Source organism: Chiloscyllium plagiosum, unplaced genomic scaffold (assembly GCF_037043375.1).
Source record: "Chiloscyllium plagiosum isolate Xiang-an unplaced genomic scaffold, Cpla_swu_hap1 HiC_scaffold_8, whole genome shotgun sequence".
Lineage (NCBI taxonomy): Eukaryota > Metazoa > Chordata > Chondrichthyes > Orectolobiformes > Hemiscylliidae > Chiloscyllium > Chiloscyllium plagiosum.
The window spans coordinates 88,259,780-88,285,429 of record NW_028270146.1 but is presented as its reverse complement, the minus strand read 5'-3'; the positions used below and the strand labels follow the sequence as shown (position 1 = coordinate 88,285,429).

The 25,650-nt window shown below is 39.3% G+C and overlaps 1 protein-coding gene across 4 annotated transcripts in view; it reads right to left on the bottom strand.

Moving 5' to 3' along the window:
* The window catches only part of pcnx1 (pecanex 1), a 281,427-nt gene that overhangs the window by 201,320 nt on the left and 54,457 nt on the right, over positions 1-25,650 (bottom strand). For 3 of the 4 annotated variants that reach the window (XM_043698139.2, XM_043698140.2, XM_043698143.2), the window contains exons 2-3: positions 22,513-22,721; positions 1,797-1,902 (exon numbers count right to left, since the gene is read on the bottom strand). In XM_043698139.2, the coding sequence (XP_043554074.2) occupies positions 1,797-1,902; positions 22,513-22,721 (315 nt within the window). Of the gene's footprint in view, positions 1-1,796; positions 1,903-7,261; positions 7,344-22,512; positions 22,722-25,650 lie in introns of all 4 variants that reach the window. The other variant, XM_087990083.1, reaches the window with a different exon arrangement.

Sequence of the window (25,650 nt, the reverse complement as noted above, 5' to 3'; positions counted from 1 at the left end):
GTCTGTCCTTTTTTAGTTTAAGCAAATTATTTTACACTTGACTACACATTTGCCAGAGTTTTGGTTTTCCCAGCTCTTTTACCTATTACTATTCCTTTGCAATTTCATATTTTCATCTCGACTTTGTCACCAGAAAACATGACTACGTGGTGTTCTCTCACATCATTTATGCTATTAATAAATGTTGAACAGTTGAAAAGCTCAACACAAACCTTCACAATTCATATCCTACCGATCAGAATAACTGTCATGATGCAAGTCCTTTGTCTGCCATTGTTCAGCACACTTACTTATCAATTTGCTGTGAATTTCAAGCTTCAACTTTAGCTAATGCAACTTCACCAGTAGAGCAATCATCTAAACTTGCTCATAGCCATTTCCTAATTATCATCTTATTTACTTAGCTAATTTTGAATGGTAAGTAAAGAACTACAAAACTCATACCCACTGTATAAGATGATATACTAACAATCTTCTAGATTCAATACATAATTAAGCAGTTGTTATCTAGGTGGCACTCGTGCAGACTTAACATGAACAATTTTGCAGTTGATATCATAAAAATCTTCTCATTTTAACAGACAGTGGATGTACTTTTCAGGCATCTTTTTCAAATATGAGAAATCAATACTGCCTTCAATATAATGTCTAAATACCATTGAGAAAAGTAAGCCAAAATCAAGAATTTCATTTTTGTTCGATCCACTATTTTTGAGTTTAAGATTATAACCAAAGGAGTTATAACATAATTTAAAACTGTCTCAAACTGAACACAGCAAACGAAAACAAAAATGGCTGCTACAAAGCACCTCACAGTACAACTACTAACTTTAAAAGGATTTCAGAAATACATGCTTAGAAATGTCAAGACCCTTGACGTATCTGGGGGCTTTCAAACAGACAATGGAGTAGTGAGAATTCCTTTGGAGAGCAAGAAGAAATAGAAGGAGAGACCAAATCACTGAGCATTATTGACTTCTTTGCTTTGTGGAACCCTTGATGCCTCAAAATTAACATATCACCACATTGATTCATTGGCCTGCATGTAGAAATATAAGAACAGCAGGTATGCAGAACTCCAAGATGGTCCCTTTAAGAAAGAGGGGTTTTTAACCAAGGGAGGACAAAGAGTAAAAAGATGTGAAAACCTGATCTTCTTCTGTTGAAGCAAGTAGAAATACACAAGTGCCAAACCACAGAACAAGTGAAGAACATAGAACATTGTCTCATTCTAGTCATGGTGATCCACCTGTCCAACACTAACTTGCTTCTGATTCGGACTTCAAGCGCCCACCTCTTCAATTCAACAACAATGAACTTATGCGATGGGTCCCAATGTATATGAGATTTCTTTCTCTTAAGCATTCATTTGTCTTATCTTTACTTGCTTTTGTCTCTGCATCTTGTGATTCCTTGTTAATAGCTTTATTCAATTTTCCCACCCAAGCAACCTCCAGGGCTATGACTTGTTAAAAACTAACCTTTAACCTGTTTAAACAAAAGCTCAACTCCCAATCTGCTTTAATTTAAGTCATTACAAATAAAAAGGGGGCTACACAAGTTTATTAATCTATAGTTCACTAAATATGTGGAATACATGCCTGGTCGTCATGACACTAGAATCAGAGATAACTTGGTGATGGTATTTCATATATTACATGCTGTAGATATTAAAACGTAATTCTGCAAGTTGGAACAAGAAAAATGTTAAGAACAAATTTAATTTTAATTCTTGAATTTTAAAGCTGTGTTCATAACACATACTGGTTTATTTTGCAACAATATATTAACAGTACCTGGTGGTTGCTGTCTACACCGGCGTAGGAATTGCGTGAGCTGCAGCCAACTGGAGGAGTAGCTTCCCGTACAAATTCGGTCATCTCTATTCCACCTCCTGGGTCACTGTAATTTAAACATAAGCAATTGAGAAATTTGAAGACAACTAAAGAAAATTTATGCCAAAATGGCCTATGTCAAGTAAAGTTTTGATTAAAGCTTCTCCACAACACTGCAATGTGCACTTTGCAAGGTTATAGTTCATCTCTTTGGTGTCTTTCCAATAATTATCCTTCAGCCAACTCAAAGTGGTTGCCAGCTCATTATCACACACTGTTTGTGGGACATTATGACATGCAAATTGTCCACCATATTGCCAAAATGACAACAGGGGCTGCAACACAAATTTATTTCATTGACTGGAAAGCACTTGGGCTGTTGTGAGGTGATGATAAACACTACATAAATGGAAGTCCACTTTGTTCATTTTATACTTCATTTGTTTTGACTAATCACAAAATCTACCTCCTGCATCGACATTAATTACCATCTCCAACTTTCCTTTACACTTCAAATTCTTTGAACATGTTGTCACCTCCCAAATTTATGGTTTTGTTCAATTCCATGTTTGAACACCTCCAGTCAGGTTTCCAAGTTGACTGAAATAGTTTTTGCACAGAAAAGTATAGGAGACTATTTTACCCTTCAGGTCCCTGCCAGTTCCTTTGAATAGCTGGTTCCATTCACCTGCTTTCTTCATATATCTTTGGTGCTTTCCTTCAAGGATGAATCCAATTCCCTTTTGAATGTTGTGATTAAAATTTGTTTCACCACAAAATGAGGAATTCATTCGGAATCCTATCCTCTCACTGTATTAAAGAAGCTATTATGTATGTCGCTTCAGGTTTTTTTTGTCAATGTCCATAAATCTGTTCTTTCTGGTTATGGACTCGGGTAATCCATTAAAAATGGTTTTAATTTTATTTATTTTTATGATTCCTGATTTGGAGCACTTTTTCAAAATCAAAGTCATGGAAGACAATATGGCCAGGGAAGATGACCACTCTTTAAGGCACTTAACCCTTCCAATGCTCTTCCTTTAACATTCAGCTGGATATGTCCTTCCTATTTTTCTTTTCAAATCCCTCTATAGCTTTAGACCTCTACAATCTCCTCTAGTCCTTCAACATTCCATGCTCCTCTAATTCTGGCCCCTTTCGCATCCTGAATCTCCAGATCCTCTATTGGCAGCCATATCTTCAACTACCCTTGGCCCGAAGTCCCAGAATTCCAATCCAAAGTCTTTCTATTTCTGGACCGATCTTCTCTTCCTTTAAGATATTCCCTAAAACACACCTCTTTGACCCTGCTTTTGCTCCCTGTCTTTACATCTCATTTTTTGGATCAGTCAAATTTTGATCACATGCCCAAGCGCTTTGGATGCTTAAATATATTTAAGGTGCTGTTTAAGTGAAAGTTGGTGTTACAGTAAACTGACAGAATCACATACAAATTCTAAAATTAAAACGTTCTGTTCATCCCAACCAATTGGTGTTGATGTTTATTCATTGTATAAGTCATAGATCTAATCCCATGGGCCCACTGTATGCACCAATTAATCACTCAGTCCTTCAACCACTTATCTAACCTATTCTTAAATGGTGACATGTTCACTGCTCTATTTAACAAACCCAATTGAAGATCATATGGCAATGGAATATATGATGTAAAAATGTTCCTCCAAGCTCTAACATTTCCTCACATTTGATCTTATGAGCATGCCCTTTTATTCAGCAATCCGGAACAGTTGGTTTCTTTATGTTCTGCAACTCAATTTTTCCAAGTCTTTTTGTGTTTGTATTCCTCTAAGGTCTGCAATATCCACATGAATCTATGCTGTACCTTCTTTACTGCCTCTTGTTACAAGAATGGTTTCAGGAATGAGAACTTCAGTTATGAGGACAGAATGAAGAAGATGGCTCAGTTTGTGAAGAGAAGGCAGCAAAGAGGAGACCCGACAGATGCTTTCAGAATTGCGAACAGACTGGATAGAGTAGACAGAAGAAACTGTTCCCAGTTCGTAAAAATAATAAGAACAGGTGGAAATAGATTTAAAGTGATCTTCAAAAGAAGTGAGGATTAGGTGAGGAAATGTTTTCACTCAGTGTGCAGCTGGGGTGTGGAATGTATCACCTGGTATCGTGGTAGAGGCAGGTTCAAATGAATTATTCAAGAGGGCATTGTAAAATTGTTTGGATGAAAGCAATCTCCAAGGGTATGAGGGAAAAGCAGAAGATTAGCACTACATAATCATGCCCATTGAACAGGACAGTTCAGGCACACTGGTGGGTCAAATAGCTTCTTCTACACTATAAAACGTCCTTGAATCTGTGATATTGTCTCAAGTCTTTCTTATAGTTAAAATTGCACCCATTACTTCAATTACAGTCTTACCAAGATTTTACATGAATAGAGTCATAGAGGTGCATAGCACAGAATCAGACCCTTTGGTCCAACTTGTCCATGCCGACCAGATATCATAAACTAGTCCAATTGCCAGCATTTGGCCCATATCTCTCTGAACCCTTCCTATTCACATACTCATCCAGATGCGTTTCAAATGCTGTAATTGTGCCAGCCTCCACCACTTCCGCTGGGACGTAGCCCATTCCTCTGTGGAAAAAGCTGCTCCTTAGGTCCCTTTTAAACCTTTCCCCTTAAATCTAAGCCCTCTAGTTTTGAATTCCGCCACCCCAGGGAAAAGACCTTGGCTATTCACCTTATCCACGTCTCTCAAGATTTTATAAACTTTTATAAAGTCACCCTTCAGCCTCCGACAGTCCAGGGAAAACAGTCCCAGACTATTCAACCTCTCCCTATAGCTCAAACCCTCCAACCCTAGCAACATCCTTGGAAATCTTTTCTGAACCCTTTCAAGTTTCACAACATTCTGGAGGCCAGAATTGCATGCAATATTCCAAAAGTGACCTAACTAATGTCCTGTACAGCCTCAACACAACCTCCCAACTCCTGTACTCAATGCAGTGAACATTAAGGGAAGCATACAACATGCCTTCTTCACTATCCTATCTCCCTATGACTCCACTTTCAAGGAACTATGAACCTGCACTCCAAGGTCTCTTTGTTCAGCGACACTCCTCAGGACTTGATCATTAAATGCTCAAGTCCTGCCCTAATTTGCCTTTCCAAAATCCAGCACCTCACATTTATTTAAATTAAACTCCATCTACCACTCCTCAGCTCATTGGCCCATTTGATCAAGATCCCATTGTACTCTGAGGTACCCTTCTTTGCTGTCCACTACACCTCCAATTTTGGTGTTATCTGCAAACTTACGAACCATACCTCCTATATTCACATTCAAATCATTTATATAAATGACGGAAAGCGGTGGACCCGGAACCAATTCTTCTTGGATAAAAAAAGTGTTAACTTTTCTATTCAATATGTCTTGTTACAAATCCCAGTCATGCTGTTCAGGTTTTGTGAACTAAATAAAAAAAACTCACCACTCTTCCAAATCTGTCTTCATTCAAAATATAAACAGCACTTTTAGTTATCACCGAAATCTGTCACCTCACTGCCAGACAATGAATTCCATCCGACATTACTTCACCCCTTCATCATAAATATGTATTTGAAGCTTCCTTGAGTCTTCAGAATTATTTACCCTGCTTTTTGTTGTACTCACGTATGCAATATTTGGACATTACTTTGTTGAGCAATACATGGAAATATTGACGTTTATGCAAGAGACCTCTGAGAACTCTGCTAGTCACAGCCACCACTTTGAGAAACTGCCTTTCAGTATTCTAATTTTATTCCAATTTTTTTATCTTTTCAAAATTTAATTTATTCACCACCCTTTTAATCTTAAATAGCCTCCCCTATGAGCTATATGGAAATGGAAGTCAAGGTGGAACAACTTTGTGTAAAAATAATTCCCCTTATCTCTCACTGCAAGGGAAAAATAAAACTATCATCCTACTACCTGGAGATCACAATTTTCTTTCTTAATTTTGGCCTCAAGAAGAAATCCCATTTGTCTTTTTATTTCTCTTTCAATCACCTTATTTCAACCCATGAGTCTTGGAGCAGCTGCAATGATTTAATATGAAATGATATTTCAACTTCCCTGATAACCATATCACCATTCTGTCAGTGTTCATGGGTCAAAATCCTGGAACTCCCTTTCTAACATTATGGGTGTATCGACACCAAACGGACTGTTGCAGTTCAAAATAAAACTAGGGATGGGCAATCAAAGCTGGTTCAGTCAATGATGCTTACATCTCAGAAATGAATTGGAACACAACAACTAGAAGCCAAGGCATCATGTAAAAATAGATTATAAACTCGATTTCTCAGAAACAGGCAGAGCACGCTGTGGTTTGCAACATGTAAAAATCTTATCTACAGCTCTGTCCTGACTCCCTTACATTTGATCTTAGGACTATGCCGCATATTCACAAATCTTCAACCAACAGGTTGGTTTCTATCGCCATTATTTTTGCCCCATTATTCATAAATGAAGCTCACCTGTAAACTCACACCCTAATGTCAGTTTGAATAAAAGACATCTTATTGTTCAAGATTTTCTTGTATTTGAAATTCTACAAACCCTGCAATGTCTAAGTGAAGCTATGCTCTACATACTCTACTGTCTCAATTTCAATTGCTTAATTTACATATGTTTTAACACAATATATAAAGATCTAATGATTACTGCATGCTCTTTTTTAGTAATTCAATACATGTTGATTTGTCAATGTTAATATCATCTGGCATCTATGTGGAAGGCACACGCATTTACTGCATGTTAAAGAGTGTGGGTAAATCAAATACAGAACTTCTACTGCAATCCTTTCCAAAAACAATTGATACACAATAATTCCGACAGGATTCAAAAATTTTTTTTGCTCAAAGATCAGCTGGGCAGCCTCGCTCCCAAACTCTGCCATTGTTTAGTAGGATGATCGGACGTTTAAACTGCTAACACTGATATTTTCTCTCTTCAGCACAGATGTCACATGACTGATCCACTTTTCAGAGCATAAACCCATGCTTAGAGGAGGAGAAACAAACCTGCATTGCCCCACTTTATGATACTGACTATTACAATTGCAATACTCAACATCACCAAGTTGACCTTAAATAAGCTACATATAGTTTTAAGCTTGGTAATTATGTCTTTCATACATTTAGTTTTAAGAAAAATCGACAGGTAATTTCAAAGAAAAATTCCAATCAGGGATTGGTTCTCAAAGTTGCTTAAACTTTGAAAACATCAACATCCTTACAAGCCAAACTGTGCCATCATAGGGTTGGTGCAAAACAGAAATCAGGCACTTTCACATGAGCAGAGGTTGAAGGTTTGGGATGCGGTGAAGGAGTGGGTTGGGGGGGGAAATGGTGTGGCGTGGGGTTTCATGGGACCAAGTTACCATGGGCCATTTTCACACACCTCCTTGTGCCCAGCTTGACAGCATTGATAGAGGCCTGGCAGCTTGTCCTCTTGGCTGGTAAAGGTGCATGGCAGGGAAAATCTGTGCAGGGAAAAGGGGAGAAAAACAAATTACAAAACACAGCGGATCAAGCTTCATCTGTCGTGGTTTAATGATGTAATTTGAAAGTTTTGATTTGTTAAAGAAAGAACTTTCATTTATCTAGTACTTTTCATGACTTCAGGTCAACCTTTACCCTTTCACAGCCAATGAAGTACATTTAACCTTTTAATACAAGGAAGCTAAGTAGCCAAATTGTGCACTGCAAGATAATAGCTTGATAACTTGCTTATGTAATGTTGACTGAGGATAGATGTTGGCCAGGATACCATAGGAACTCCAATGCTTTTCTTTAAGTAGGTTGGAGAGATCTTTTAGGTCACTGAAGGAGGCAGTTAGGGCAACAGTTTAGCATCCTCATTATACTGCAGTTAAGTATGAAGTCCCTGGAGTAGGACTTGAACTGATGGTCTTTAACTTAAAGGTAAGACCACTACCAGAGTTAAACTATGGAAGCAATTAGTAATTTGAAAATGCAAGTTGCATCCAACTTTTTGGCAATTTGAAATATTTTAGATTCGTAACTATCCTGTTATTACTCTACAGCAGGTGGAAAGCCAGAATGGAATACCATACTATGCAATACGACTCTGAATTTATAGTATGACAGACTCTTTGGGCTGAATCAAAACCAGATTGATCAGAAGTAAATCTGTGACATCAGTCGTAACCGTAATGTATGCAACTTTACAACTTACAACATTGAGTTGTCTATAATTTCTATTTGGATGTTTAAATCAACAGAACGACAAAGCCATATTTTAGAAATGGAAGTATTATTTCTCAATTTCAGCAGTTCCTCCTATACCTAGGATGTGTAACAACAGGTTTAAAATTTATTTTATTTGTCCTTACTAGCTGGGTGGCAACTATTATTAAGTCTAGGAGACTTAACTGAAGATCTGCCACTTTGTTTGAGACAGAAAAGAACTGATCCTTTGACATAGGCAGCAAGTCTTTAAGTTGCTGGATACCAAAACTATTTTACCAAAATGAGACTTACATATCAATAATCTAATAAAACACTGACAGTCTTGACATTTTTATATAGGATTTGCTACGTTTCACTTCTGCTTTTTTTTATTCCTCTCCTCAGTTCAGTATTTAAAAGCTGGTTATTAGGCAATGTCACAGTTTCTTTCCATTGTACCTAATTTCCACTGTTATGCACCATCTATTGCCAAGAGGAGTTGGACAGCTGCTCTCAGTTCTTTGCTAATGTAGTCTGAAGTTGACTGCTAGGAGCTATGCAAGTTGAGCACAATGTTTTTGACTATTTGCTATGTTTAGTGGGGAAACGTCAGAATTAGATTCAGTACCTTTTCACAGTAGTGCAGCTGATGTTTGAAATTAATCAAAAGTCAAATTGAGTCTTATACTGTATTCGTGTTTATTAGCAGAGAGCACTGACTGTCCAATGTACTCTTCTACACAAAAGATACGCCTGACGGCAAACTAAAAAGGGATATAAACGTTAATCAAATATGAAAAATAACCAAAAAACTGTCTCATGGATTTGGTGAAAAAAATAATTAAACTAAATATTAATGAAATGGAAAATGATTATTCAATTGTAGAATGCTTACTGGATGTGCTATAATAATGTATTTACATATATTAAACTTGCAATCAAGACACTGCATGTAGACCCTCCACAAAGTCATTGGTATATTATTCTAATGTACTGTACCACCAAAATAGTCATTATGCAAGGATAGATATGTTCAGGTAGATTTGAAGTTATGATATACCCATTGATCAAAGCATCAAACCTCAGAAAAAAATGGAATTACCTGAAACCAGTAAAGTTAGGTGATAGAATTTATTTAGTTTATATCTGTAAACAGAGTTTCAATACAACAGATTTCTGATCTGATTCAATGAATGACTGGCATAAAGCAGCAAGTGGCTCAATACACAAACAGTTCCTTTTCATTCTATTATATTAAAATTAATTTACACACTATTCTCCCCAACATCCACTCATTTCCCAATTAACGCTCCATCCACTGTTCCTTATTAACTCCTCTTCCTTGCATATTAATGAAACATCAAGAACTTGAGGTATTCAGGTTGAAACGCAAGACAATGCTGTGTAAGCTGAGCAATTTGGGACATTAATGCTAACCGTAATATATCAAACTAGGAAGAGAAAGATGGGGAAGAAGAGCTTGTGCCTGTGTTACATGAAGCAACTAGGAATTCAGATTCTGATCGCTGTCCCATGATTTCTCTTGAAGGATACATGCTTAGACACTGCACTTAATAGAACATGGACAATGATGTATTTCACCATCTTATGACCTCATGTTTCAGTCGGTCAATACTAACCCTTATTATCTATAGGATGAAATACAGCAATTCCCCAAGCTCCCTGCAACAGCATAGACCAACCCTGAAAACTGTCATCAGCAAATAGAAAAATCGCAACACTACCTTGTGTACTCAAGGACAACAGCACTCCATGTAGAAGACCAAACAGAACCCTCTCAGATAAACTAAGGATAGGTAATAAATGCAGTCCTGCCAACATCATCCAAAAAGAAATTAAAAATACACTCACTCAAAATGCTAGATCAGTATAAACGGAATCATACTTCAATCTGTACCTTCGGTAGTGAATTGGGACTAAAATGAAGAAAACGTATCTTTATTTTAAAAATGCATCTTTTACTCCCAAAGCAAAACATAGGAAGTCTTTTCGGCACAACAAATCACACATTCCTTACAATTCCCATGTAATGAGTGTCAGCTATTTGCAGCATTAATGAAAAAAACAATGCTTTGAGTAAGTATTTAGCAGTGATCTGGGAGAAAACATCCCATTTAATTCTGCCTAATAACCAATCTGTAATAGTAAATACAACAATACGAATACAAAAACAACATATGTTGATATTTTAGATGAAGGAACTAAATGTAATACCTGAAAATGTGCAGATGACAAATCTGGGTTGAAGAATGAGCTGTAAGAAGGAAGCAGAGATGTTGCAGTGTGATTTGGACACCAAGTGGGCAAATGCATGACAGATGCAGTATAAAGTGGATAAATGTGAGGTTATTCATATTGGTACAAAAAACAAGGAGGCAGATTATTATTTGAACGGTCATAAATTTAGAGGGGCGGAGGGGTAATATTCAATGAGACCTGAGCATCCTCGTGAACCAGATAATAAAAATAAGTGTTCAGGTGCAGCAGACAGTAAAGAAGGCAAACTGTATATTGGCCTTCATGGCGAGAGGATTCAATTACAGGAATAAGGACAACTTGCTGCAATTCAATGATGTTACCATCACTGAATTCCCCACTATCAACATCCTAGGAGTTACCATTGATCAGAAACTCAACAGACTCACCACTTAAATGCAGTGATTACAAGAACAGGTCAGAGCTCTGAATACTGCAGCGAGTAACTCACCTCCTGACTCTTCAAACCCTGCCCACGATCTACAAGGCACAAAGTGTGATGGTAATAGTGGAAGGATGCTTCTCGGACTGGAGGCCTGTAACTAGTGGAGTGCCTCAAGGGTCTGTGCTGGGGCCCATTGCAGTTTGTTATCTATATCAATGATTTGGATGAGAACAAACAATGCATGATTGCCAAGATTTTCAGTTGACATTAAAATAGGCAGTATCATGAACAGTGAGGAAGGTTATCAGAAATTGCAGCAGGACCTTGATCAGCTGGGAAAGTGAGCTGAGAAATGACAAATAGAATTTAATATAGATCATAAGTGTGAGGTCTTGCATTTTGGAAAGTCAAATCAAGGTAGGAGTTTCATGGTGAATGGTAGGGCCTTAAGGAGCAGAGTGGAACAAAATGACCTTGGATTTCAGGTGCACAGTTCTCTGGAAGTGGAGACGCAGGTAGGCAAGACAGTGAAGGCTGCTTTTGGCATACTGGCCTTCACAGTCAGGGCACCGAGTATAGAAATTGTAAGTACAGAAGTTATGTTGCAGTTGTACAGGACATTGGTGAGGCCGCACTTGCTGAGTATTGTGTTCAATTTTGGTCACCTTGCTATAGGAAGGATATTATTAAACTGAAAGAGTACAGAAGAAATTTACAAGGATGTTTCCAGAACTCGGGGATCTGAGTTATAGGGGGAGCTTGGACAAGCTAGGACCTTTTTCTTCAGAGCGTGAAGACTCGGGGGGGGGGGGGGGGGGGGGGGGTGGATTCGTATAGAAATGTATAATATCATGAGAGGCATGGATAGGGCGATTGCACTAAGTCTTTTCTCCAGAGTTGGGGAGTCAAGGATTAAAGGGCATAATTTTAAGGTTAGAGGGGAAAGAATAAAAGGGAACCTGTGGAGGCAACTTTTTTTTTTTTTACACACAGAAAGTGGTACGCTTATGGAAAGAACTGCCAGCAGAAGTGGTAGAGGCAGGTACATAAACAGCATTTAAAAAGTATTTGGATAAATACATGGATAGGAAAGGTTTATAAGGACATGGGCCAAGTGCAGAGAAATGAGGCTAGCGTGGATGGACATTTTGGTCAGCCTAAACTAGTTTGGGTCTTTGTGCTGTAGGACCCTTTGTCCATAACTCTATAACTCTCAAGAAGCTTGACACCATCCAGGGTAAAACAGCCCACTTGATTGGCTCAACATCTACTTCCTCCACCACTGACGCTCAATAGCGGGAGTGTGGACTATACTCAAGTTGCAATGTAGAAATTCACCAAAGAACCTCAAACAGCCATGACCACTTCCATCTGGAAGGACAAGGGTAGCAGCTATGTGAGAACACCACCACCTTCAACCTACCCTCCAAGCCTGCACTATCCTGATGTGGAAATATATTTCCATTCCTTCACTGTTACTCAGTCAAAATCATAGAATTCCCTCCCCAATAGCATTGTGGGCCAATCCACAGCAGGTGGACTGCAGCGGTTCAAGAAGGCAGCTTACCACCACCTTCTCAAGGGCAACTAGGGACAGGCAATAAATGCTGGCCAGCCAGCGATGCCCACATCCCATTAAAGTGGATTTCTAAAAATTATACAGGACAGTGGTGAGGGCACAGCTGGAATAGTGTGTACAGTTTTGGTCTCCTTATCTGAGGAAGGATGCTTTAGCTTTGGAGAGAGTGCAGCGAAGGTTTACCAAATGGATTCCTGGGATGGTAGGATTACACAGGAGGAGAAATTGGGTCAGCTAGGATTTATATTCACTGGAGTTTAGAAGAACAAGGTGACCTTACAGAACCTTGTAAAATTCTAACAGTCAGACAAGTTAGACACAAAAAGGATGTTCCTGAAAAAGGGGAGCCCAGAAACTGGAGTCATAGCTTAAGGATAAGAAATAAATCTTTTGGAACTGAAATGAGAAATGTCTTCACCCAGAGTGTGGTAAGCCTGTGGAATTCACTACCACAGGAAGTGGTTGAGACCAAAACATTGTGTGCTTCCAAGAAGGAGGTAGATATGGCTCTTGTGACTTAAGGGTTCAAGGGAAATGTTGAAGGGGGCTGGGGCTGAATAGTGTGATAAGGGTATGGAGCTCAATGATCAGCTACGTCATAATTAATATTCGAAACAAGCTCAAAGGGTTGAATGGTCTACTCCTGCTCCTATATTCTATGTTCCTATGTTAAAAAATAACGAATTCCTACTTTCGACAATTTCAATTCTAATGTGGGGCTGTCGGATTGCCAACTGCAATCAAGACAGCCAATTATTTTCAGAAAATAAGTGCTGCAGAAACGAACCAGCATACAGACAGACATGAGACACTAGGATCCCAGTTTTTTACGATCACTTAAAAATTAAAATATTCTGTTTTAGTTAGAAGCTTTTTGGAAAAAGAGGCTATACCAAGACACTTGGAAAAATTCAAGGTAATCAGGTAGAGTCAACAATTTATTATAGTTATATGTGCTGTGGATAAAGGGGAACCAGTGGATCTAAATGCACTGGGATTTACAGAAGATCGTTAATAAGATGTTCAAATGGTTAATGTGGAAAATAAAAGCATATGGTATAGTGAGTAACATATTGGCCTGAACAGGAAACAGAAATCAGGCGTAAATGGATTGTATTTTTGGGAGGCATGATGGAGTGGTGTGCCACAGGGTTCAGTGCATGGGGCTTCAAGTTTTTACTATTTACATAAAAGTGATTTGAATGAAGGAAAAAAAGCTATGGCTTCTAAATTTGCTGATAACACAAAGATAGGCTGGTAAACAATTTCTAAAGAGAACATAAGGTGGCTGCAAAGGAATACAGACAAGTTAAAGAAATGGGCACCAAAAAAGAGAAAATGCTGGAAAATCTCAGCAAGTCTGGCAGCATCTGTAAGGAGAGAAAAGAGCTGATGTTTAGAGTCTAACTGACCCTTTGTCAAAGCTTGGTTTCAGATTCCAGCATCCGCAGTAATTTGGTTTTATAAAGAAATGGGCAAATGGGGGTATAAAAATGTGAAATTGTGTATTTTGATTAGGAGGTCACATAGCTCAGGGGTGCAGGGCGAACTGATTACCCTCGCTAGTGCATGAATCATAAAAGGTTAATGTGCATGCACAGCAAGAAATTAGGAAAGTTAATAGCTTTTTATGAAAAAGGAAATCATATATGAAAGGTAGGAGGTTATGCTTCAGTCAACAGGAAATTGGAGACACCATGTCATAGAATCATAGACCCACACAGCATGGAAACTGGTCATTTGATCCAATCAATGCCAAACATAATCCCAAATTAAACTAGTCCCACCTAGCTGCTCCTGGACCATATCCCTCCAAACCATTCCTATGCACGTGTCTATCCAAATGTCTTTTAAATATTGTAAATGGTGCCTGCATCCACCACTTCTTCAGGAAATTCATTCCACACTCAAACCACCTCTGTAAAAAACATTTGCCTTGTGTCTTTTTAAAATCTCTCCCTTCTCACCTTAAAAATGTGCCCCCTAATCTTTAAATCCCCCATCCCACCATATCCTCAACCTAGCCATAGCGAGTAGTGTTAAATTAACAACAGCACCACTGATTCTTTATATTCTTTCATGGAAGCACACACTGTGGTAGCAGGCTATCAATGTCAAACTTAAACTAGAGTCCTCTAAGGAGCCAATAAGACAAACAAGATAGGCCTCAGCAAAGCACAAATGAAACTGATGGGCACTACACTCAAGCTAGAGACATAACAATTGTGGTTCCCCCACCCACAATGGTGGTTGGTATATGGTGCTCTGATTGACAGATGATTGGTCCATGCTTGCAGAAGGGGATGGGTGAAAACAAGCATTTAAAATGATATATTTATCAGCAAAGACAGAGGTAGACTGTATCTAATCAGATCAAATTCTCGAGTCCCTCCATATTCAATCATGAATTGTGCTAGACAATTAAACAACCAGAAGAAATACCCAACTCCTCAAATGATGGAAGAGCCCACCACATCAGAGCAAAAAAAAGGTTAAAGTATTTGCAAGTTTCTTCAGCCAGAATGCAAAGTGGATAATTGTATTTTGGGCACACCAAAGACCCCACAGATACCAGATTTCAGCCGATTCAATTCACATCAAGTGATAGCAACAAACAGCTAAAGACAATGGATCCTGCAAAGGCTATGGGCCCTAACAACATATGACAGTACTACTGTAGAGTTCAGCTCCAGAACTTGCCTTACCATAGCCCTATCAAAGCTGTTTCAATACAGTGCTTGCATCTACTATACAAAGTGGAAAAACGCCCAGGTGTCTTCCACCCACAAAAAGAGGATAAATTCAAACTGGCCCCTTCATCCTAGTCATTAACAAGGAGCAAATACAAATCATTGACCTGTCCATTGAACTTCAGTTTGGGTTGTTGCGTGACAGATGCTCAGCTTTTGACCTTGGCCTAAGAAAGGACAAAAGAATTGAACATCAGAGAGACTAAGTGCCATTGACATGACTGAATTTTACCCATTTAAGTATTAAAGGAATTTTGGCAAAAATGAAGTTAATGAGAAAGAAGTTACTGTGGTTGTTGAAGGCCAATAATTTCACTTCTAAGATATTACTACAGGGGTTCCTTAGGCTAGTGCCATATGCCCACCCACCTTTAGCCATTTCATCAATTACCTTACCACCCTCAATGTCAGAAATTTTCACTACAATGCTCAATACTATTCAGGACTCCTCAGATTCTGACATAGTCAAGTCCATTGAGGTAAAGCCTGGACAACATTCAATGACACATAATATCTATACCACAAAAGTGCCAAGAACTGCTCACCTCAAACAACAGAGAACCGAACCATCTCCTTTGACATTCAATGGTAATGCCTTCGCTGAATTCACAACACCCAACATTCTGGTTGCCATTGAAAGGAAACTAAGCTTGACTCGTCATACAAATATTATGGTTATATGAACGCATCACACTACTGGTGATTCACTTCCCAACTACCCAAAACATGTACAGCATTGATAAGAGACAGGCCATTCATGAGTGTGATGGCATGGTCACCATGGGTATGGATGGGTGTAGCACCAATCACACAAGAAGCTCAACACAACGCAGGACAAAACTGGCCCCTTGATGAGCATATATCACATTCAGCATTCACTCCATGCAAACCTGGCAATGTGTAACACCTGCAAAAACGTGCTGTAGCAATTCATCCAACAATTCAAACCTGTGACCTCGATCACCAAGAACATTGTGGGCAACAGACTTAAGAACAATTCTGATGAAAGGTCATCAACATGAAAATCTAACTTGATTTATCCCTCTCCCAAAAACTGCTTAAGTGATCCTAGCATTGGAATGAAGCACGTGCCAGTTGAAACAGCCCAACTGGGGGCTCATTGTCACAGGCCAACTGGAAACCGATTACAATTTCCATTGGCAACCGGCTCTGTTGCAACAGGTTTGGATTCCTAGGTGTTACTAAGTGTCAGCACAAATATGTGTTAACTAGAGCTATTATAGGCAGCACGCTGGCACACTGGTTAGCACTGCTGCCTCACAGCGCCAGAGACCCGGGTTCAATTCCCACCTCAGGCAACTGTCTGTGTGGAGTTTGCATATTCTCCCCCGTGTCTGCGTGGGTTTCCTCCGGACGCTCCGGTTTCCTCCCACAGTCCAAAACAAAATGTGCAGGTCAGGTGATTTGCCCATGCTAAATTGCCCTTAGTGTCAGGTGAAGGGGTAAGTGTAGGGGAATGGGTCTTGGTGGGTTGTGCTTCGGCGGGTCGGTGTGGACTTGTTGGGCCGAAGGGCCTGTTTCCACACTAAGTAATCTAATTATGTAGTCAAAAAGTAAAGTACTTTGTTTATCGTCAATACAATTTTTATAACATGCAAGTGAAATATCAGAAGTGTCCAGTGTTGAACACTCCTTAGAGAAGGCCAAAGCCTGACAATCCTATTTATTCTATTTTCAGCTGCCAGAATTCTAAACACTAAAAAGAGAAATGCTTGTGGTCAGATTAGCCTGTATATTCAGTAGATTGTCAAACCTTTGATTAAGGCAGGCAATAGACACTGTTAGACTTAGGATCATTCTGACCTAAATAGAAACTTTCAGTTAAGTTACTGAGACATGGCTCCAGGACGACCTAGATTCAGATCGGAGTATTGAACAGTATGTGACATTTAGGAAGAACAGAAAACCAGGAAGAGGAAGAGGATTGGCTCTGATAATTGAAGATGTTACTAGCATAACAAAGAGGGATGATCTAAACTTAGGAAACCACAATACAGAAGCAGTTCATAGAGTCAGAGATGTACACCATGGAAACAGACCCTTCGGTCCAACCCGTCCATGCCGACCAGATATCCCAACCCAATCTAGTCCCATCTGCCAGCGCCCGGCCCATACCCCTCCATACCCTCCCTATTCAAATACCCATCCAAATGCCTTTTAAATGTTGCAATCGTAACAGCCTCCACCACTTCCTCTGGCAGCTCATTCCATACACGTACCACCCTCTGTGTGAAAACGTTGTCCCCTAGGTCCCTTTTATATCTTTCCCCTCTCACCCTAAACCTATTCCCTCTAGTTCTGGACTCCCCGACCCCAGGGAAAAGACTTTCCCTATTTATCCTATCCATGCCCCTCATGATTGTATAAACCTCTATAAGGTCACTTCTCAGCTTCCGACGCTCCAGGGAAAAGAAATTGAGCTTCAATTAAGCACATGAAGTAGAGTTGAGGCAAGAGGTCACTTGTGGAAGTTGTGTACAGGTCCCCTAGCAGCAACCACATTGTAGGACAGGGTATCAAAGAAGAAATAATGAAAAGCTTGTCAAAATGGTACAGTGATTATCATGGGGCATTTTAACCTACATACAGTTGAAAAGAATCAGGTAGGAATAAGGAGATTAGATTAAGTAGTCATTGAATAGTTTTCAGGACAATTTCTAAGATCAGCATACGACAAGACACCAACCAGACAGCACGCTATATTAGACTTGGCTTCAACCACTGAGATAGGATTAAATACTGACCTCATAGTGAATGCATCCCTTGGTAGCAGCAACCTTAACATGATTGGTTGTTACGTACAGTTTAAAGAGAGAGATGTGTGGGCCTCACACTATTATTTCGAATTTAAAGGAGGACATTTGAGGGCATGAAAGCAGCACTAGCAAAAGTGAACAGTCCATTTAGGTTAAGGTATAGGTCAATAAACTTACATCAACAAATATTTGAGGGGATATTCCAGAAAATACAGCACATATATATTCCAACCAAGAAGAAAACATTTAAAGAAAGGACCTGCCTTGCATGGTTAATTTTAAAAAGTCAAAGACAGTATCAAATTCAAAGGAAATACATATAGCTATGCAAAGTTATGTGACAAATCAGAAGATTGGACAAAACTTTAAAAAAAGCAGAATTTGTCAAAGATTAATGGGGAGAGAAAAATTAAAATATGAGAGTCAACCAAAAATATAAAGACTATTAAGAAAAGTTTCTTCAGATATTTAAAAAAGAAAACAAGTTAACAAAGTATTGTAAATGTCAGTCCTGTAGGAAACCAATCTGAAGAATTTGTAATGGAGGAAAAAGAGCTGGCAGATGAATTGAACAGTTATTTTGCATCAGTCTTCACTAGACAGAATACAAGTAAGATCCTGTTAATAGCTATAAATCAGGAATTGAAAGAGGGGAAAGAACTCAAGAGAATTAGAATTGCCAAGTAAGTAGTACTGAGTAAACTGTTGGAACTAATGGATTTAATCTTAGGGTCTTAAGATTGTATAATGGTGGGCGGCACAGTGGTTAGCACTGCTGCCTCACAACGCCAGAGACCCGGGTTCAATTCCCGCCTCAGGCGACTGACTGTGTGGAGTTTGCACATTCTCCCCGTGTCTGCGTGGGTTTCCTCCGGTTGCTCCGGTTTCCTCCCACAGTCCAAAGATGTGCAGGGTCAGGTGAATTGGCCATACTAAATTGCCCGTAGTGTTAGGTAAGGGGTAAATGTAGGGTTATGGGTGGGTTTCGCTTTGGCGGGTCGGTGTGGACTTGTTGGGCCGAAGGGCCTGTTTCCACACTGTAATCTAATCTAATCTAATCTAAAAGTGGCTAGTGAGAGGGTTAATGCATTAGATTTAAGTTACCATAACTCATTAGGTTCAGAAAGTTTGGAAAGTAGCTAATGTGACTGTTTTATTGAAAAAGGAAGACAAAAGGCAAAAAAAAACTACAGGCCAGTTAGCTTAACATCTGTCATAGGGGAAGGTGTTACAAGTTATTCTTAAAGATATAACAGGACACCTGTTGCAAATACAGGAACAAAATAATTGTTCAGCATCTCTGCCATTTCCCCATGGTCATTGACAATATCCACATTCTCAGCTTTCAGTGAGCCAATATATTCTTAAGCAGCCACTTTCCCATTATATAACTATAAAATCTCTTGTTATTTTTATATCCCTTGAAAGTTTCCTTACATAATACGTTTGAGCTGCTTTGTGTCCTTTGTCAATCTTGGTATTTGTCCCATCCTGTGGGATCTGTACAGTTCTTTTTAAGCCTTTTTTAATAAGCCCTTTCTTGTAATTTTATGCTGTCCCTTACCTCTTTAGATGTTCATTGCTGTTTTGTTTTGTGAGGTAGAGCGTTTCCTACCAAGTGGGTACAAACTGCATGTAGATAGCATTAAATGTTTCTCTGAATACCTTTCTCTGTTCCTCAGTTGATTTACATATTAGCAGAGCTTCCTAATTTACTATGGACAATGTTTGCCTCATACCATTCAAGCCTGCCTTACTTAAGTCCAAACCTATTGTATCCAATCTTTGCCTATATCTTACAAATACTACATGAAACATGATCATGTTATGATCACTATTTGACAAATGCTCACATATAACTTGGTCACTAATGAAACCAGGCTCACTGCTCATTATGAGACCCAACGTTGCTGGCCCCCTTGTCACATTCAAGACACTCTGCTGTAGGAAACTATCCCAGAGTCTAGAAATTCACATTTCTGGCAGATACCCGGCTCTCCCTTCTACGTTAAGATTAAAATCCTGGATTAATACTATTCTGCCTTTGCTACATAGTTGCCAAACTGAAAACTCGGAAGGTGCTTGGGGTATACTTTGGGTATTATCCAAAATATAAAATTGCGAGCTACAAAATTATGAGTTCCAGTCTCACCCCAGAGATTTGGCCTAGGCCAGCAAATCAATATAGTTCTGAATGGGTACTGTAATGCTTGAATTGCCACCTTTCAAGGGAGACATCAAGTTCCTTCAAATAAAGCTATCAGACATCATGATGCGCAGGACAGCAAAGATCTTCTAGTGTTCCGCCCAAATGTTATCCCTAACAAGCATTACTAAAGCAAATCATTTGGTCATTAACCTCATTGCTGTTTGCGACAGCTCATTGTTTGCAAACTATGTGTTAAATTCCCTACATTACAACAGTGACTACATGTCAAGATTACTATAACGGAGACTTAGAATATTTGGAGATCATAAAAAAAGCTCTATACAAATATCATACATTTTCTTTCTTACACGAGGCAAGATATTACAATAACAAGGAAAATATTGCACTAACTTTTAATAGCAGAGTTTGATTTGTGTCATTGCAGCTTGCATTGGAACTGAATTTCTGTATTAGACTGACGATTTCTTAAGACTGATAGATTTCTTATGCAATCAGATTGAAGAGATTTTTTAACCAAGTTTTGAACAGTTGCTATTAGTATCACCAACATTAATACATTACACATTATATTGGAGATGCCTTCAGGACCACTTTGGAAAGCAGCCTTTGCGAATCATTTATCATCACCTTTCTCAGCATGCTTACTCCTTGACCTACCATTGGAGACGTTTATTTTGTTTTTTTTCTTTACAGGGAAAATATTCATCTGGATTGAACAGCTTCTGAAATGGCAAGTTGTCTTATAGTTGGCAAATGCTCAAGGCATTGTTAAAGTGCAGTTCATAGGTTGCGTATTATATTTAAGAAAGAAATTTCTTCTCAAAGAGTATCCTCTAACATTTACAAAGTTTTTAATAGCAAACTCACAGCAAATGTTGTAGATTTAATGATTGCAGCATTTTGTGGCATACATTGACACAATTTCCACTAAAATTTAGGGATTTCAAACTTTCTTGCAAAACCCACTTCCATATTTCAAATTAAGACTGTCAATCAGTCTGGCTTGGTGATAACACAGATGTGAAAATGCTAGGAGTTCAAGGTCACCTCTAAGCTGACACATCAATACAATATTAAATGAAAGATTATTGTCGGTTACATGTTTTTTGGATGATCATTAAACTCAGGACCCATCTGGCAGCTGACGTGAACTACAAGATTCCCATGGCGCTATTTGAAGTGGAAGAGAGTTCATCTCCTGGCCAACTCTCATCTCTCAACAAACACCACTAGAAAAATATTTATTGGTCATTTGCCTCACTACTATCAATAGAGTTACATGCAAGTTGGCTGAAGAGTTTGTCTAAACAACTATAGAGACAGCATTTCAAAAGTATTTAATTCACTGTTGAGTGTTCTATAACATCCAAAGGACAAGTATATAAATGCAAGTTCTTTCTTTCAGCAATTACAGGTGCACATTACCACAGGAGCACAACCCCATGAAACAGGTCGAGCTAATTCTTGTTGCTTATCATTCTAAGTCTACTCAGCCAAAATGTGATCATGATCAGCTTTCAATAACATAACCTTGCTACTGCACAGAACTGAGAAGAACTGCATCATTCTGCCAGTTATTCTAATACACAATTATGGAGGACACTAAAATTTATCAAACAATAACCTTCCCAAAACAATGTGAAGTCTTCAACTGCTAGCCCAACATCACGGAACACCTTGCATCACACAGAATATCTTCAAATGGTTATATAAAAACTGCTTTAAAGTTTTTTTAAAATATTCCCTTATTTCCATGAAATAGGTTTAACAATGTATTAAAAGTGAGAAAATTTGTTGCAATAATCCAATCTTGGAATTCAAAATATGAATACTAATGGGAAATTTTGAATCTCAGAATCAGCTTTAAGTATGAGGGGCGGCACGGTGGCTCAGTGGTAGGCACTGCTGCCTCACAGCGCCAGTGACCCCCGCCGGGCAACTGTTTGTGTGCAGTTTGCACATTCTCCCCATGTCTGCGTGGGTTTCCGCCAGGTGCTCCAGTTTCCTCCCACAAACCAAAGATGTGCAGGCTCGGTGAACTGGCCGTGCTAAACTGCCTGTAGTGTTAGGTGCAGGGGTAAATATAGGGGAATGGGTCTGGGTGGGTTGCTCTTTGGAGGGTTGGTGTGGACTTGTTGGACCCAAGGGCCTGTTTCCACACTGTAGGGAATCTAATCTAATCTAATGCATACATGTTGAAAAGGAATTGCTTCAACCAATTATATTCAAAACTCAATGGAAAACTGCAACAAATCATGGCTCTTAAACTTGATTACCAGACAATTTAGACAGCCAAGGAAAATAGACTCTTGATAACAGAGTTATGTAATTTGCAATAAATCCCTTAAAATAATCTCTTAGTCATATTTTATTCCTGGTAACCAGGTAATCACTGCCTAGGAAACTATTAGTAATGGTTTAAAGTAATTAGGCAACTCAGTTAATATTTTTGAAAACCAATTGCATCTTTGATATACTACATAATTGACTACATTAGTTCATTCATTTAACCAATCACTCACCCTGGTCCATTGCTGTCAGCTCTCCTCGACGATCTATCCTGTTGCTCAGTTTTTGCATGTCTGTCAGTTGTCTCACTGCTGGTTTGATCCACAATCTCTCCTTCATCTAATGCGCGGTGCAACCGATAATTCACTGTTTTGAGGACAATAAACACTGCTGCTATAACAGCACTGTAGCTTCCTACAATTATCATGCTTGATGGAAGAGCCTGCAAGAGAGCGTAAGAATGCAAAAATGTTAAGGAACTTCAAGCAATGTTTTATAAGATGGAAATATAAAAATCAAATCAACTTTACTCCAATTATTTTCCTACTTCAATTTTATTTCTGTTCTGCACAATCTCACTTAAATAATGGAGGGAAGCTTTAGACATCAACATAATTTACAATGTAACTATTAATAAAAAAGTGATTACATATTTCTCCTTCCTACCAGCAAAGAATCCAAGCAAATACCTTCACGCCTCTTCAGAGATTAGCAAAAGTGAACGGGCAACTTACAAATCCAAAATAGCTAATGGCTGACCACATCTATTTACTATTAATAGAAAATGTAATTTTTGGATAAAAGAAATTTTAAAAGTTCAAATACACACACCACTTTACCTGGCCACCAGATCGCTCAAAACATTTTGTAGCCAATTAAATAATTAAAAGGGACGTCATTCTCGCAAGATAGGCAGTCAACTTGTAAATAACAAACTTACACAAACAGCTATATAATGATGTTCAATGACTCGGAATCTCAATGTCCACAAAACCTACCATTAGGATTGGCATTTTAATATTCTTTGGCTCAGAATCTTCAGGCAAAATTAGAAAGGGGCAGTGGCGCAAAAGAGGAGGCTGTGATGCAATACTAATCCATGAGTCAACTACTGCAATAAGGAGGAATAATATAGCAAAGGCTCCTCAAGTGAGTCCACATTGGTAGAATGTTAAACAAAATGGGGACATTTACATTTCTGAGAGTGTATAATAGTATCCCTCACTGCAGAGATAAAAAGACATATGTGGCAATATCACTCACTGCACCAATAGAAGGATAGATATATGGCAAATCTCAAAAGTATAAAAGTAATAAGGAAAGGTTTTGTTACTGAAGCAAATCTGACATTATTTTACAGAACTAAATCCATTCCTAAAGATATTTAGGCCAAATGAGCAATAAGGCACACTTGTAAAAATTCAGTAGCAAAGTTTGTGCGAAGATTTGTAGCTCGGGTGCTCGTTGTTGTGGTTCTGTTCGCCGAGCAGGAAGTTTTTGTTGCAAACGTTTCATCCCCTGGCGAGGCGACATCATCAGTGCTTGGGAGCCTCCTGCAAAGCGCTTCTTTGAGGTTTCCTCTGGTGTTTATAGTGGTCTGTCCCTGACGCTTCTGGTTGTCAGTTTCAGCTGTCCGCTGTAGTGGCCGGTATATTGGGTCCAGGTCGATGTGTTTGTTGATGGAGCTTGTGGATGAATGCCATGCCTCTAGGAATTCCCTGGCTGTTCTCTGTCTGGCTTGCCCAATGATAGTAGTGTTGTCCCAGTCGAATTCATGTTGCTTGTTGTCTGCGTGTGTGGCTACTAAGGATAGCTGATCGTGTCGTTTCGTGGCTAGTTAATGTTCGTGGATGCGGATCGTTAGCTGTCTTCCCATTTGTCCTATATAGTGTTTTGTGCAGTCCTTGCATGGTACTTTGTACACTACATTAGTTTTGCTCATGTTGGGTATCGGGTCCTTCGTTCTGGTGAGTTGTTGTCTGAGCGTGGCTGTTGGTTTGTGTGCCGTTATGAGTCCTAGGGGTCGCAGTAGTCTGGCTGTCAGTTCTGAGATGCTCCTGATGTATGGTAGTGTGGCTAGTCCTTTTGGTTGTGGTATGTCCTCGTTCCGTGGTCTTTCTCTTAGGCATCTGTTGATGAAGTTGCGCGGGTATCTGTTTTTGGCGAATACCTTGTATAGGTGTTCTTCTTTTTGCAGTTCTGGTGTACTGCAGTGTGTTGTGGCCCTTTTGAATAGTGTCCTGATGCAGCTTCGTTTGTGTGTTGGGGTAGTTACTTTCATAGTTTAGGACTTGGTCTGTGTGTGTGGCTTTCCTGTATACCCTTGCAGTGAATTCTCCGTTCGGTGTTCTCTGTACCATCACGTCTAGGAATGGGAGTTGGTTGTCCTTTTCTTCTTCTCTCGTGAATCGGATTCCTGTGAGTGTGGCGTTGATGATCCGGTGTGTTTTTTCTATTTCCGTGTTTTTAATGATCATCAGAAATATACACATAGACAAAGAAGAAACCATGATATCATTCGACGTGACGGCACTGTTCACTTCGATTGACAAAACCATAGCCAGAGAAACAATAGCCAACCTACTGGACATACAGAACAGAAAACAGGACGCTGAACCTATCAACAAAGACGGCATACTTAAACTACTGGACTTGTGCCTCACAACACACTTCGCATTCAACAACCAGATGTACGAACAAATCAACGGAACACCCATGGGATCACCAATCTCGGGACTCATAGCAGAGGCAGTTATGCAAAGGTTAGAACAAACAGTCCTACCACAAATTCAACCCAAACTCTGGGTCAGATATGTCGATAACACGTTTGTAATCATTAAAAACACAGAAATAGAAAAAACACACCGGATCATCAACGCCACACTCACAGGAATCCGATTCACGAGAGAAGAAGAAAAGGATAGCCAACTCCCATTCCTAGACGTGATGGTACAGAGAACACCGAACGGAGAATTCACTGCAAGGGTATACAGGAAAGCCACACACACAGACCAAGTCCTAAACTATGAAAGTAACCACCCCAACACACACAAATGAAGCTGCATCAGGACAATATTCAAAAAGGGCCACAACACACTGCAGTACACCAGAACTGCAAAAAGAAGAAGAGGAACACCTATACAAGGTATTCGCCAAAAACGGATACCCGCGCAACTTCATCAACAGATGCCTAAGAGAAAGACCACGGAACGAGGACATACCACAACCAAAAGGACTAGCCACACTACCATACATCAGGAGCATCTCAGAACTGACAGCCAGACTACTGCGACCCCTAGGACTCATAACGGCACACAAACCAACAGCCACGCTCAGACAACAACTCACCAGAACGAAGGACCCGATACCCA